This window comes from Polypterus senegalus, chromosome 6 (genome assembly GCF_016835505.1).
Source record: "Polypterus senegalus isolate Bchr_013 chromosome 6, ASM1683550v1, whole genome shotgun sequence".
NCBI classification, from domain to species: domain Eukaryota; kingdom Metazoa; phylum Chordata; class Cladistia; order Polypteriformes; family Polypteridae; genus Polypterus; species Polypterus senegalus.
This window is the reverse complement of record NC_053159.1, coordinates 109,841,653-109,857,367: the sequence shown is the minus strand read 5'-3', so window position 1 is coordinate 109,857,367 and position 15,715 is coordinate 109,841,653. Positions and strand designations below refer to the sequence as shown.

The 15,715-nt window shown below is 38.9% G+C and overlaps 1 protein-coding gene across 4 annotated transcripts in view; it reads left to right on the top strand.

Moving 5' to 3' along the window:
• The first annotated feature begins 328 nt into the window (after positions 1 to 328).
• Positions 329 to 15,715, top strand: part of LOC120531382 (dual specificity protein kinase CLK4-like) — a 28,432-nt gene continuing 13,045 nt past the window's right edge. Inside the window, exons 1-3 of one of the 4 annotated variants that reach the window (XM_039756752.1) lie at positions 331 to 629; positions 5,385 to 5,586; positions 9,613 to 9,679. Coding sequence is in view for 2 of the 4 variants with exons in the window: in XM_039756749.1 (XP_039612683.1) it covers positions 5,534 to 5,586 (53 nt within the window). In the remaining 2 variants the exon portion in view is untranslated. Of the gene's footprint in view, positions 630 to 5,384; positions 5,587 to 9,612; positions 9,680 to 15,715 lie in introns of all 4 variants that reach the window. The other 3 variants (XM_039756749.1, XM_039756753.1, XM_039756751.1) reach the window with 3 other exon arrangements.

Here is a 15,715-nt window from a genome sequence, read left to right as displayed (position 1 = left end):
ATCATATGCTTGAAATAAAATGATTTACCCACAATTTTAAAAAGGTGCCAATAATTTTGTCCGGCCCATTTTTGGAGTTGTGTGTGACATGATGTTAGATTTGGCTTTTTTTCTGGGTTTTTTTTGTGTTGTTCCAATGCACATAACGGAAATAAACGTGTATACAAAAACACTTGTAATTGCAACAATTTTCTGGGAAAAATGGTGCATTTTCTGGGAAAATTCCAGGGGTGCCGATAATTTCGGCCATGACTGTTTTATATGTGACAGATGTAGATTGTATATAAATTGGGTTGGTTCTTCTCGAACAGCCACATGTGTATTTTAATTTACCTAAAAAACGGGAGGTACCTCCAGTAGGTGTGTGCCATGGTGTATTCCAGCTCTCTCAGCATGTATTGAGAATACTTAAATGACTAGCTGAAGACATTTTCAATTCAAACAATCAAAAACTGGTTTCCCTTGTCTGTTCTCATATTGCATTTCTTGTAGACGTTACTACACAGAAGCCATTGCTCTCACTGTGTGGATGCCACGCCATGGGATCCCCGGAAAGGCACTGCTCTTTGCAGACAGCAGAGGACCTTCTTTGACACCATGAGACAACATTATCAGAAAGTAGCTTGGCGGTAAGTCTCTTTGATAGAAAGATGAATTTGGTGTTGATTTGGCTCTTGCTGACTGGCCATGTTAATCAGTTCTGCATGTGAGACATTGTCTAAATAAGGGGGGGGCTTTTATAACCAACATCTTATGAATGTTGTGTGAATTAAAAGTAACTTTAGAAGGAGCCTGGGAAACATCAATACAGTACATACAGGATGAAGTGTGTGGCAGCCATGGTGATAGCGGAGTTCGATTTGAATCGGCCTGTTCAAATACATGTCTTTGGGATGTGGGAGGAAAACCATAGGACCTGGAGAAAAAAGTCATGCAATGGCCATGTGCCCAGTCATGCTGGGATAAGCTGCGACACACCCCAACTCTGAAATGATTAAGTGGGTTTGATGGATGGATGCATTTTTGAATGTCAGTGTTCCACTACCTGAAGCAAGTCGCTTGTCTTGCAACTATAAGAAAAGCCACTGTCTTCATTCTTTAACAGAAGATGAGTTTTCTCCTTGGTTGTTTCATAGTTCACCCTGGTAAGGGGAAAAGCCCCCAAGTGTACGGAAACAAATTTTTAAGATAAAAGTCTGAGTTAGCTCAAAGCCATCTGGTTGCTTCCAGGAGCATTGCTAGGCATGAGCTGAGATGAGCCAGGCAAATGAGGACACACACTCACATTCAGCAATGGGGTGGTGCAGTAGTGCCAAATGTTTTAATTAAAATCCAAACAAAAGTGCAAACAGTGCAGTGATCTTCCTTCAAGAAACAATCCGATAAAAACAGTGAATAGTTTGTGAGTTAAAAACTAAATAAATAATCCAAGAATAAAACAGTTATTGGGTACCTAAAGTTCCTTATCTATTCCATGCCAAGCCCGGTGCCACACCCTTTTGGTCTCTCTGGCTCACCCACAGATCACTCAGCTGGCTAAGACTCCGTGGTTCTTGTCATCAAACCCGTCTTTGCTGCCTCCATCAGCGTCTGCCTGATCACTCGGGGTCAATTCACCTGTCTTCCTTCTTGCCCCCTCAAATCCCTGATAAATGGTATTTCTGCATTGGCACAGTACGGGCGACTGGCAACCTGCCCAGGGTCGGGCCCTGCAAGAAAGGACCCAAACTCCCTGCACCCCATAATACTTGAAACAGGTGCAGAATCGATTTTTCGACCAACATCAGGAATAAGAACCATACTGATGACCTGATTGTGTAGATGTTTTTAGAATTACAAACAGAACAACAGGAAAGGGCCTTACCTGCACGTTAATTACATGACAAGTAAGCGGAGACATACAGGAAGTCACCTTTGTACAAGTGGCATCTTGCCAATAGGCGTTTGAATTTCATTTGTGCCAACTGTGAATAAAAAGTGCCCCAAAACAGCACTACACAAAATGGAATCAATCTAAACAAGCATTTACAAATGGTGAGACAAGTGACAATGCTTCAGCTAATCTGGTCTTGCCATCCGTAGCAGGACATTTGACTGACGCCACGATGTTGTCACAGCCTTCATGAAGCATGTGGCTTTCCTAATGCAGGGCAGGGTTTTGAAGAAAAAAAAAAAATTATGTAGTTGCAAAAAGAACAGGTTGCTTGCTAGTGAATGAAAAAGAAGAAAATATTAGGGGGGTAAACAGCATATCAGCAAGTTCTGCAAGAGCAGTGCTTTGATCAACTTCATCTTGTCTCATACAACGAATATTACCATTTGAAAGTTCAATATCATCTAAATAAATACATTTTTAATACAATCCTTTGAGTATTCTGAATCACATTAAGGGCCTTGTTTCAACCCTCAGATCGCATCTTGGATGGTTGTTTGTCAATCACATAAAAACGATTTTCACAAAATTTTGCATGCAAGTTGCTGTTGGTTTTACTTGAAATATGAGCATTTCAGAAATGTAATCAAAGACAGGGAATGTAACGGGGGATCAGAAAAACAAAAATTCTGCATTTTTTTCAATGATCTTAATGATTTTTTTTTTCCATGTTTATCATACAACTTAAAATTTTGGCTACATGGCATTTCAAAGACTTTATTGGAAAGGGTGGCTGTAATAGGGATGATGGAATGTGTTCATCACTCCATAAACGCTGAATCGAAGCTCATGAAATTTTATGTGAATACCATGGGGTGGTTTTGATGATCAGCTGTCCTTCAGAGACCATGTTAATACAGTCTCTCAGTCTCTACACAATGTCTGCAAGATCAGACCGTAGCTGACACAGCGTAATATTGTGGGTTTCTGTAGGACTTCCCAAGTTCATTACTAGGTTGGTCTACTGTTGCACTTTAAGATCATCACGCATAAGGATCCTGCAGACAAAGACTCAGGTGAAAGTCTAACTGTCAGTTACCCGGCAATACTGTATTCTTCTTAGAATTCCCTTTGCCTTCAAAAAAGACAATGGAGCCTTAATATGTCTCACGATATTCTATAGAATTCTTGACTTAAGAACTTAGTATCACCAGCACTGATGGATATAGAGGTGTCATTCTGACACAATTAAAACTCTTTTGGTCATGCCACTTACCAACCAAACAATATGCCTGGCTTTTACCGCAGTTATCATTTCTTTCAAGGAGCGACCTCTTAGCCTTGATAAACCCTATGTGCCTACTCCCCATACAGGTGTCTTAATTTTCAATGTATTATTTCAATCACTCTAGATATAAAGACAAACTATAAAAAACTTAAAAGCAACACGGTGTTTATTTAATAATAACAATACCAGTAGAGGAAAGTATAAAAGAAAATGTAGATAGCAAAGCTTACAAAGAATGTCAAGGACTGGAAGCTGTCCTGGCGTGGCTTTTGACTTAGCAATCGGTTTTATTGATGAGAGGGTTTCACGGACGATCAAATGAAACGATCGCACATCTCTTGGCCTCCTTTTCTGATGTCGCCTTCATCCTCTTCTAATGTCACTGTTTCTTCTTCTAGTTTTGTCCCTCAGACAAGCTGTATTTATTTAAAAATTCCACGTGTGGCTTCGGGGACATGTGATATTATACACACTTTGTCTTTGTTTAAACTCCTACATGTCTGTTTTCCAAGCAATAAATCAACGCAGTCCGAAACATCATAACTGTTTCCTGGGCTTCTGCTTCATTTACACAGATGTTTTAAAGTAACTGATTGCTGGTACAATTCGGGAAGAGGAGATGCTTTGATGTTACCTGCCCTGCAAGTGTCTGGTATTTCAGTTTATCTTGTTTAGTTTGACCAAAAAAATAAAATATAAGCATCTATAATTTAAACTCCAGCACAATACAAAGAGTATGCAGCACAACTCCTGGTCCAGACTTTGGTCTTGCACATCTGGACTACTGCAACTCTCTGCATGTGTCACGAAACCGTGGCAGACAATTCAAAATGAAGCAGCAGCACATCTGGTGTTCAACCAGCCGAAGCAGGCCCATGTCACTCTTCTCTTCAGGTCACTACATTAGCTGCCTGTAGCGGCCCTATGAAGTTCACATCCTACAAAGTAGTCAATGGATCAGCACCTATAAATATGGGCACACTTTTGAGATCCTTGAACATCAGGTCTGAGGTGAAGAGCGTCTGGTGATGCCCACCTCCATTTGGAATACCAGCTTGCTCAATGTGTTTAAGAAGAGTTTGCAGACCCTCTTGTTTTGTTAATTTCTACTTATCTATTATTAGCTGTTAAGTTTTATTATCTAGGAATTGTTACTCAGTTGTATTTTCTCATCTGAGCCAATCGTTTGTGATGGTCAACGTTGTACCCTTGTCATGTTATACTTGTCCCAAAGTAGTCCCCCAGACTGATGTTTATTCGCTTATGTTGACCTCTTTTTGGATAAGAGTGTCTGCTTAGCTAATACATTTAAATGTATTACCGTTGATACAGGTTAAAATCTTCACTTTATGGTCTTTCAAAATATCCATGAAGGAAAATGGGTTGTAATTGTGGCTAACAAAACCAAGACAGTGTTATCAAGCCAAAATGGTTCAGCCATTGAATTGAGCATATTGTTTGGATTTGGCCCACCTTAAGTTTACGCTACATTCCTTGTCAGTGATTCAATGGAAATGACAGTGGCAGTTGTGTGGTGGGGGAGCAGCACAAAAATCGGGCAACACTAAAAAAACGTTTGCGTCTAATCTCACGAAACTTAAAATGTAAGGCTTTGCAGAGTTTCAAGAACTTCACTGGGGAGTTGTAATGGGTGGGTCAGTACCACAAAAACCATGCATTACACCAACCCAGCAGAAAGGGTTTTTGTGAAATTTTGTACATATATCACACGTAATCCAACAAACGTATAGATTTTATGGAATTTGAAAAGTTTCATTAAGAATAGGTGGTTCAATATTAACAACACAAAAAATGGTTAGTTTTGTTCCACTTATCAACCGTATCAACAATTATTCAACAAGCCAGTTTATTATTGTGTGATTAAACATCCATTTGTAAAAGCACACTAAAGTAAGAAACGTCAAGAACTAGCAGTCATGGCTCCAGCCCAGCAAAGAACTAACACAATTGTGGAGTCCAATCACACACTGCTGAGGAACTGATGGTTATCAGAGAGGTAGTGTAGGGGGTGGTTGAGACATTTCAGCCAGCAATGACAGACAAACATTTGCTTTCTTATGTTAATTACATACTACACCCAGGCAACGCCGGGTAGCACTGCTGGCTCTCTATAACCGTAGTGTAGTAATGGCTCAAATGAGAATCCCTGCCACCATAATGCCGGAGATTAACTTTATGAATGCTGTTATTTTGTGTTTTCAGTTGTCGATACTTGATTAGGAAAACAAAACACAAATGGTTCACCTACAAACTGTGGAAGTCAAAACAAAACTATTCCTGCAAGTCACATAAAGCAAGGCGCTCCTGGAAGAATCACAGATGTGACCGAGCCGAGTGGAGCAGGATGCAGAATGAGAACAAAGAAGAGGCAAAGCGGCAGCACAGGGAAGCCGGGGGTGACTGGGTGAGACGATTTAGTTTGGGCTGTTTTAACGCCAACAAATCTACATAAAAAACGTTCAGAGAATATTGATTGGTCTCCAGACTGGAAAACATGTATGTTGGCTGTAAAGCGCTCGTAATTTATTAACCTCTAAGTGGTTACTTTTTTTTTTGCAACATACTGTACTTGTCTTAACTTGTTCAAACTGAAAATGACAAGCACCCACCCTCTTGATTTACGCAAAGCTGAAGTAATATGAAAATACATCTAGCTAAAAAATAGCCCAAGAAAGAGATATTTGGATCTGGTGATGTTAAAAAAAATGCAATTAACAAACTAAAACATAAAAAAAAATCATAAATACTAAAACTTAAAAAAGAAGCACTTCTGGGCGACCCTATAATCTGCACCACAGCAGAAACTTCTATCAACAGGACTTAAGTCGAAAGATTCCAAATGACCCAAGTGCTACATGACAATTGGGCCACGGCCATGACACCACCCCTACTTGCAAGAGCCTGCTGCAATGCTGGCTGTACCAATCCCATTCTACCAATATCCATGTGACCACAGCAGCGGCATGTTGGGATGGGTGAGGTTACTAAATTTATTTTCAATCTAATACCAAGTAACACCAAGGCTAATATCCTCATTACATCCGATTACCACGCACACACCATACTATGTACAATAAACAGAACAGGGTACACATCCTGTGTCCATGGCTGCATTCGCACGTGTCTGCGTCTCTTCAGTTTTGAAATATAAGCTTCTCTACCTCATGGAGATGACTTTCATGTGTTTCATCATGTTTGTGGTGTTACCACATTACCTTAGAGACATTGGCACATATTTGCATGATTACCGTTTAGTGGAGAAAAATAGCTCTAGACAATAATTTATGCCATATCAGAACAGGACTGCTTTTGGTATTACTGTGCGACTGGCTGCATGTGTTTCTTGGCATGCACAACAACACTTTGGGGCGGGTCACAAGAGGAGGTGGGGATTGATTTGGGCGGAGTCTTATGTCAGAACCCTCCCATGTACAGTGAGCCTCTGTCTTGAGTGTTTGCATATAAAGGTAGAAAGGTATGTATGATATTAAATGTGCACTGATTTAATCAATTCGCTAGCAATTACATTTTTAATCAAATTCCATAGTAATGACTTTATTTATTTATTCTTAAACATAGAAGGTAAATACCATCCTCTACTGTATCAGAATGCAGCAATATCACACATTTAGAGTCACAACGCCATAAAGTTTTAGAACATAACATTCAGTATAGTTTTAGAATAGAATTGAAGTTTAGACGTTAGTGTGTTTAGGATTTGGTGTGAACACTAAATGGTAACAGACGTCCATCAACGAATGTTATGATTGGAGTTCCTTTTCAAATTTTTCTTGTGTCATTTTGGGGGTTGCAACAACTAAGGAATTGAATTCTGCAATGAGAATTTTAATCAGGTTGTCTATTTAAAGATTGATTTTTTTTTTTTTTACTGCCCTTCCGATATGATTTTGTTTTGACAATGGGTACCAGCATTTTATGACTTTTGTGCTGTCCCGTTTCCATGGGGACCTTCCCATCATTCATCAGTGCTGTACAGTATGTGAAGTCAACAGTGAGCCAGTATAAAAAGTCACCCCAAAACAGTCTCCAGAAACTATTAAGATTGGACTGAAGCTAGCGACACTTCTTTGTGCTCTTAATTACGGGATATCTGAAACAAAGCTCTGTATTTTTGGCCCTGATTTTTGTGATGTTTAGTTTTTGACATTCAGCTTTACCATTTGCTTTTCCCCTGATTCCGTTCTTTCTCCTGTAACTCAGTATTTTTGAGTGGGCTGCACTCTTCTCAGTCAGTACAGCCTACACCTGACTTTGTGCCCCAAAGAGAGGATCCTCTTGGCAAGCTTGTGTTTGAGCAGTGGATAAATGGGTGGAAAGAGGAGCAGCCCATCCCCACAGTAGTAATTCCTATTTGCTACTCTTTACTTTTCATTTCTTCAGTATCAGATACACTAAGATTTAGAAAGATCTGTATATTAAAAATGATGGTATTAAAGAAGACACAGGGCATCGATCATTAGATTAAATTCGATTAGACATGTAAGTGATGATCAATTCTCTGAAGGAAACAGAGGCATTTCCCCAGCAGGCAGACTCAATGTGCTCTGGCTATTGGCTATGAGTAACACTGTCACTCAGCATTTGCCACTCTGCGTGCCACCATCTCACTGTTTGACATGAGTTGTGATGTAAAACAGGATTGTTGGTACCAGGGAGTGCAGGCATCTGTGTGATGGTGCCAGAGTCAGGGATGAAGGGTGTTGTGAACTAGGAGTCCCAAAGTACAGGGTGGTCCAGATCTAATTATGCAGATCCAGATTGTCTGGATGACTTATCCGGGGATGATTCCAGTTCAGCGCAAAGACGATTCTTCATGTTGTCAGTTCGCACACTTCTCGATGTTCCGGGATTTTTCGGGTGATTTTCTATGTAATAAACTTAAGTTATAGTGTAATGAAATTGCATAATTAGATCTGGACCACTCTATAGATAAGTTCCTATAAGCTCTTCCCCAAAAAAAAAAAAAAAAAAAAAGTCCACTGGAGGGAGATATCACCATCAAATCCCGAGTAGGAATAAGAGCAAACATAGAGTCTTTATACGGCACCTTTATTTATAAAAAGATTTATCACAAAAAATGCTCACTAAAAATCACCCAAAACCACAAAATGCATAAATGAGGCAATCCCAGGGGAACAACATCCTAAAAACACAATCCGAAGGCAAGTTATGAAATCTGTAATAACAAGAAGGATAGCAAACCCAAAGAAAACTCACCACACTCCCAGACGTGTGCGAAGTGAACCACCAGGAACTGTGGGAGACCCTTCAGGTTTATAGGGCAGTTCCTGATGGTGACTGACACATGGCCTGGCCTATTGGGGGGACCACCCACAAAACACATAGAACACAACACAAGCCGCTTAAAGACAGCTCAAAAACGAAGAATACTACAAATAATGAACAAAAGTTACAGTGGCAAAAACAGACGTAAAGCATGAATTTGAACACCAGCCGTCAGAGAAACCCTGGCTGAGGCACGATAGAGTGTTCCTATCCCCAGGATCCTCTGCAGGAATGGCTTGAAAATAATAAGTTTCAAAACGATGTGGATTTTCCACCCACTTGTTTTTGTCAGGCAATTGTTCTATCACCATACTTCAGAAATGTGTAAATCGAGAGTCGGGTGTGCTTGCTTGTCAGTGTACTTTGCTCACCAACCGAACTGAGGGGTTTTCTTGCTGGCTATCAGACGAATTAGAAATATGAAAGCCAGCTGCCGAGCTCTTTAGAAGTGTCCTGTCATTAAGAAGTAATCACGTAATGTACTGAACTCCTCAGCATTTCTAATGACTGAATTTTATGCAGTGTTGAACTGAGAACAAACTTATTTGTTTGCTGTGTTTTTCTCTTGCAACACAATATGTGTCACCCTGTCACTTCTGGGGATGAATTTGAATTTGTTCCTGCCAACCACCTTTGTCATGACGCCTTGTTCCAATTCTTGGATGTCTGAACACATGCATGCCGCTTTCCACCCCATTTTAAATCCGGTTTTCTATGATGCTAATGATGATGACAGTGCCAGAGGAGCCCACAGAGGAAAGGATCAAGGAGTGTTAGGGATGATGAGGAGGGTCACCTGATTACTCAGCCTGGAGACTTCATAAGAGCAAGATGTAGAGATGATTTTTGTTGATTTCAATTCTGACTTTTACATGTAGAGGAGGACATGTATGGGTTTGATTTGCCCATCATTTAAAGTGACATTTAATTACTTTTGATTAAAATGTTTTCTATAAGCATTTTAGTATTGCTTGTGTTATGAATATTATAAAATTGATTAAAGTCATGGAAACTCAAGTTAAAATAAATTACAGAAACATGTATAGACATTCTGCCATGCTCGATTTCACCTTGGAATCCTTTAAAATGCATTTACAGATTGTAAATTTTATTATCATTATAGATGAGGTAATCCGAACCTTAGGACAAGGAGTCTTTGGGACAGTGCTTGAATGCACCGATCACGAAAGGTGGGTTTCTGGCATAAAAGTGATAAATGTTAAAGGGACAGAACTAGGTGGTTAAAAATGATACAATAATTTAAGACAGTTCAATACACTGAGGATATATTTACAGTAGGCAAAGTGTGGTGTCAGCCCAAATTAACGGTTCTGGTGTCAAGCAGCAACTCGGTCACTGCCTGTGTGAGATACAGGTGTAGCAAATACTATTAGTTTGAGTTTCTCTAATTGTCCCCATATTATCTGTCATGATATTCTGAAAGCATATGGGAGGTTGGGAATCAAGCTAAAAAAAGTGGTAATTAAGTGTGCAGTGAGTGGGTGGTTGCAAAATTGGCTAAAACACAGGAGGTAAAGGGTGATGTTGCAACTGTGCCTCTGTATAATGAATTAATTCCTTTCATAATTCTGAACACTTCAGTCATGTCACCTCTCTGTTATTATCTTAAACTGAAAAGGATCAGCACCTTCAATGTCTCCTCATAGCTCAAACTTCTCAGTCCCAGGATCAGCCTAGTTGCTCTCCTCTGGACTTTCCCTAGTGTTATGTCTTTTTTGTAATATAGACGATGTTAAACGTGGTGTCCCTCAGGAGTCAGTGTCGGGCCTGCTGCTCAACTTAATATCCATAGACGGTCTGGGCAAGAATATAGAAAAAAACAAGCTGATTAATTTTGCAGATGATACCAAGCTGGGTGACATGGCAGATGATAAAGAAGTGAACTTGCCACTTGTGAACTTTATTGACAGGAGGGACTTGCACAACATACAGATTGAGTAGATTTGTAGCAGATGAAATATATTATGTTACACGTAGGAAATAAAAATGTTAGATCTGAGAACCAAGGTAATTATGGTTTTGCCTTTTTATATTAGTTTTTACTTCTATATTTTTTCTGACCTTAGTTGGAAATTCATTTTAGTTACAGTTTTCCTTCATCGTGTGTTTTTTAGTTTTAGTTATAGTTTTTATTTCACAAAGACATTTCTATTTTATTTTTATATCTATTAATTCAGTTTTAGTAATTATGGCATGGCGCTCCAACAGAGTTTAGTTTTATGTCACAATCAGACAGAAATTGTATACCTAACAGATTTGGATACAAGTTTAATGTTAGTGGAAGCTTACTACACTACATGGTTTACTGGTTTGATAAAAACAAGCATAATCAAAATTAGATACTGAATATGAATATTTTTACACAATTTTATCATTTTTAAAATATTTTCTCATTAAAATCACAGGGGCTTAGGAAGAACAGGGCTACTTAGACTTGAATCAGTGTGCAGACCCCACCTATCTGTATTGAGGGAAACAAATAAAAACAAGCATGTAGTGTCGAGGTTAGGGGCAGTGAGACTTGAATAGCCCAACATAAAGGACAGTAAAACCATAATGAGCAGAGCAGGAGCAGGTAATAGGAGTACAGACAGGTATAAAACGACAGAGACAGCATTTGAGATTAAGAACAATATATACATTATCTAAACCTGTTTATCCAGAACAGGATCGCAGGAAACCTGGAGCCTACTCAAGCAGGTTTGGATGTAAGGCAGGAAAAATCCATGGTATGCAAAATGTATGGTAAGGCTGATGTTAAGAATAAAAATAATGTGAAATTTCAACTACCTATTTTGAGAGGGAGAGAGAGAAAAACATTAAAAAAAGGGAGACAAACATTTTAAAATATAATTCTGCTAATGGATTACTTTCACAATATATGAGGTATTTTGAGTTGTGAATATGAACTAAAAAAGATAAATACAAAAACCCATTAGTATGTTTAGTTTTTTATCACTTGGCAGACTCTGTTCGCCTACCTACTTTTGTTTGTATCGCTTCATTGTTAAACAATGTTTTAAAGCAAAAGTGATTGGTCAGTAACAATATACCGATCTTGTATGATGACCTAGTCAGTCTCTCGATCAGTGTAGTTTTATTTTCAAAAACCAGGAGTGGTCTCCCCTAGACTTTCTTGTATACTCAGATATGGGGATGGATTTTTGAGGAGTAAACCACAAGACAATAATTATATTTTTATATTATGTGCATTAATGAACCATCAACAACAAATTAAATCAAATTAATAATACTGTATATTGAGCAATTATTATAAAAGTAAAGTTGAATAAATCGGACCCTGCAGCTGCATGAATAAAAGAAAAAAGATCAAGTATATGTTCAGGTAAAGTACCACTTCCCAAAAGTGGCCCAAAAGTTAATACAGATCTACAATTGTGGTGTAACAACCACATGCCGAATTTCATCCATCTATCTATCTGGTTGTGTTTTTGGGTTATCGTGTTTGCACACACGCACGCACACAATCCCAAAAAACTGTGTTTTTGGACTCTGGGAGGTCTATAACATCAAGATTCATCAAAATATTGATGTCGAATTTTTTCATGATTACTATACTTTCTCTATACTTCGTATATGAGAAAGTAAAAATTGTTTCTCCTGTGCGAAGTGACAGATGAATTGCTGTCAATAAAAAGCAGACACCTGAGAAATAAACTGAAATGTTACTTACTCTTGATTTTTCTGTCTATATGGTAAACGTTTTGTTGACCAGCACATTCTGATTTCAGCGGTTTGAATTACATCTTGATATGCAACAAGCGCAAAGAAAGGTGGTACGTAAATCGCTTTCTATTTCACACTCTTTACGCACCCGCATTCAGCTTGCTCTGTCACCGCAAATGCTGTGTGAACAGCCACCATCCATCACCAGCTGGACGAATATGTGCAGGCGGCTTGTGGTGGATAACTTTCTGTTTTAGCGTTAGAACTGTAAGAATATTCATTCAAAAAAGAAAACTAAAAATATTTTAGTAAATGATTATATCCAGCTACTTTAATTGTTTCGTTTAGTTTGTTTTTCATTTTGGTTTTGTTAATTATTTTATTTCAGTTTACGAAAATGTTTTTTTAATAATAGTTTCAGTTTTGATTTTAGTTATCGTTAACTATAATAACCTTGCTGAGAACAGAACAGAAGGTCTGAAACTTGAGAATACTACTTATGCGGAAAGACCCCAGGAGCCTTTGTGGACTCATCACTGTCTACATCTAGACAGTGTTCAGAAGTGATCAAGGCAGCAATGGAGATATTGGGTAACATATCAAGAGGTATGCAGTACAAGTTAAAGGAGGTTATGTTCAAGTTATATGCCGCAATAGGGAGGCCTCATCTGCAGTCAAAAAAGACATAACACTAGAGAAAGTCCAGAGGAGAGCAACTAGGCTGATCCTGGGACTGAGAAGTTTGAGCTATGAGGAGACACAATCGGGCTGAACCTTTTCAGTTTAAGATAATAACAGAGAGGTGACATGACTGAAGTGTTCGGAATTATGAAAGGAATTAATTCACTATACTGGGACACGGTTGGAAGCTTATTAAGGACAAATTTGACAGAAATGTTTTGGAGTTTTTTCCCCCACACCAAGAACCACACATGCATGGACTAAATAACCAAATAGCGTGGTAGACAGTAGAAGTTTAGGGTCCTCCAAAACTCGACTTGGTGTTATTTTGGAGGAGTTAAGTTGATAAGATTGGAGTGCCTGGCTGGGCGGAATGGCCTGTCCTAGTCTAACTTCTCCTAATGAGCTAATATTACAAAGACTTGCATATTTGATTAGCTGCTGTGTTTTATTTGTGGATTTCTGTGTGAAATTGTGGCTTTTGATGGGCAGACTTCTCACTCAAGACCGGTTCCTACTTGCCTCATGTGCTGCTGAGTTAATGTCTTTTCATCTCGTGTTTTGTCTCAGCTGGGGTTCCTCCCCTGGCTGAGGTTTAAATTCAGGATTTTTGTTGTCTTCGTTCATTTGAGATTGTTTTGTATGTAACAATTTTTCTTTACATTTCATTGCCCCGGCTATGTTCCATGTGTATTTTTTGGGTGGTTCCCTCACCATCGGAACTGCCCTCCTCCCTATAAATCCGGAGAGTCTCCCACAGTTTTTGGCGCTCATTGTGAATATGCTCAGAGAGTTTGAGGAGTTTTTGTGGCTTTTTTCTGTGCTTTTGTGACTAGCTGGCATTTTGACCTTCATGCTCCGTTGTTTGACTGTGTTTTCTGGATCACTATATTGTTTTGAATTGTCTTGTGTGGCAACTCCATTTTGACTTGGTGCTCATCTAAACTTCGGTGTAATTGAAATACTACTTTGTGACAAATAAATCAATTATTGCACAGAGATCCTACGAGGCCCTTTCTGTGTCTTGCCAGGGGTTTTGATGGTGTTTCCCCCCTCTAGTGGACATTCTTGAAAGTTTTGCGTACTTTAGGGCTCCTAGTTTACAACACTTTGTGATCCTGTGATTCAGGAATAGAGGGATGGAATGTTTAATGCATTTCATAGTTGTCACTTACTATGCGCCATTGGCTTCACTGTTAGAAGATATGCAATGTTTCAGTCAACAAATAAAACTTGATTTTATAAATGAGCACGGCATCATACACTTTATAAAATATATAAAAGTGAAACAGAAAGCAAGTGTAAACAAAATTAAACATGGTAAATCACAATACAATAAAGAGAATGTCAAGAATCTACAAAAGCTACAAAGAAAAATATTTGGTCCAAGTGAGGGTTGGGATAGAACTGGACTAACGGGCACATCCTCAGCCTCACAGTGTGTGAGCCATTTAACAACATTACTAACAGAACATTAGCAACACGTATTTTATAGCATTATACACCAAATATGAAACATTATAAACAAATACTATGTAACATTTCAACTCAAATTCAAACCATTCCATTTCAAGTTAGAAGCAAAGATTATCACCTTGTGTTTTCTAACATCACAAACCAAATGCAACAAAATATCCTTTCAACATCATGGAAAACAAATCTAGTAAACAGCAGGTCCTACCTTACTGCATTCATTTCTGCAGAATCCGCCACTGAGCTTTCGCAGTTACAAAGTCATTAATGACATCCACAAGCTCCCGATCGATGGATAGGCTTGCAGGGCTATTTAGTCTTTCTTGATACATTGTTGTGTGTAACCAAGTCATTTCTCATGGATTTCTGACTGTGGCCTTTAAGGTCCGTTCAGTTAGGCACTCTGGAGTGAATGCTATCTGGCTGAGGTGGGAGGCCACTTGTATCCTGTGGTTGGCAGTGCGACACTACAAGCAGCAAACTGTTTTGCAGAGCAGCCCACTTGGTTCAAATCATCATGCTTATCTCACCTTCTAAAGCCCCACACGGTTCTCGACGATGCTCTTGTTAATAGCTTTACCAAAGAAAGCCATTACATTAACACTGAATTTCTGCATAGACCATCTAGGGCCCACCACAAGCCCAGGCACTGGGACAAGTGTTCCTGTCGCCCTGTCAGTGCGCCTGCATAGTCATGGGGCTTCTGATCACTGTTGTTTGTATCACCTTAATGCTCCATGGTACACACTTATACTGTAAATGAACATACAACCAACACGAGTGTTCCGTTGTAAACATCATATAAATATCGCTTAAGTGCAGGACACTAAGGGCTACGTTCACATTCCTACATTTTTTTTATTTGAAAACACAGACATTAGTCTCTATTTTCACCCTTCATCCACACTTATCCTGGTGTTTCTAACCTCTGAGAATGGAGACATAAGAGAGATGTACACTTCTGAAAATGCAAGCCGAGCATTGCAATGTGAGTGGATGAAAACGTAGACTTTCCAAAACATTAACTTTAATCGTGTTGGATTTGTTCATAGTTATTATGTAGGCCTTCCCTGATTGGATCCTGCCCATTAAAATGTCTCAATAACCTGATTGGACACCTTTCACACGAGAAAATTAAAATTCCAAAATAGTGGACTGCTTTCTCCGAACGGCCTGACTTGTTAAACTGAATTTGATTCATGCCGAATTTCCGATTTGGAAACTTGTATTTAAAGTCTGTCCAAGAGAATGTGATCACAGCAATAAAAAGTGTTGCTTACCTCTATGCATTCTATTTTGCACAGTTGACATAAACACAATTTAAATGTTGCATACAAGCGTTAAAAGGCAAATAATTGACCAGA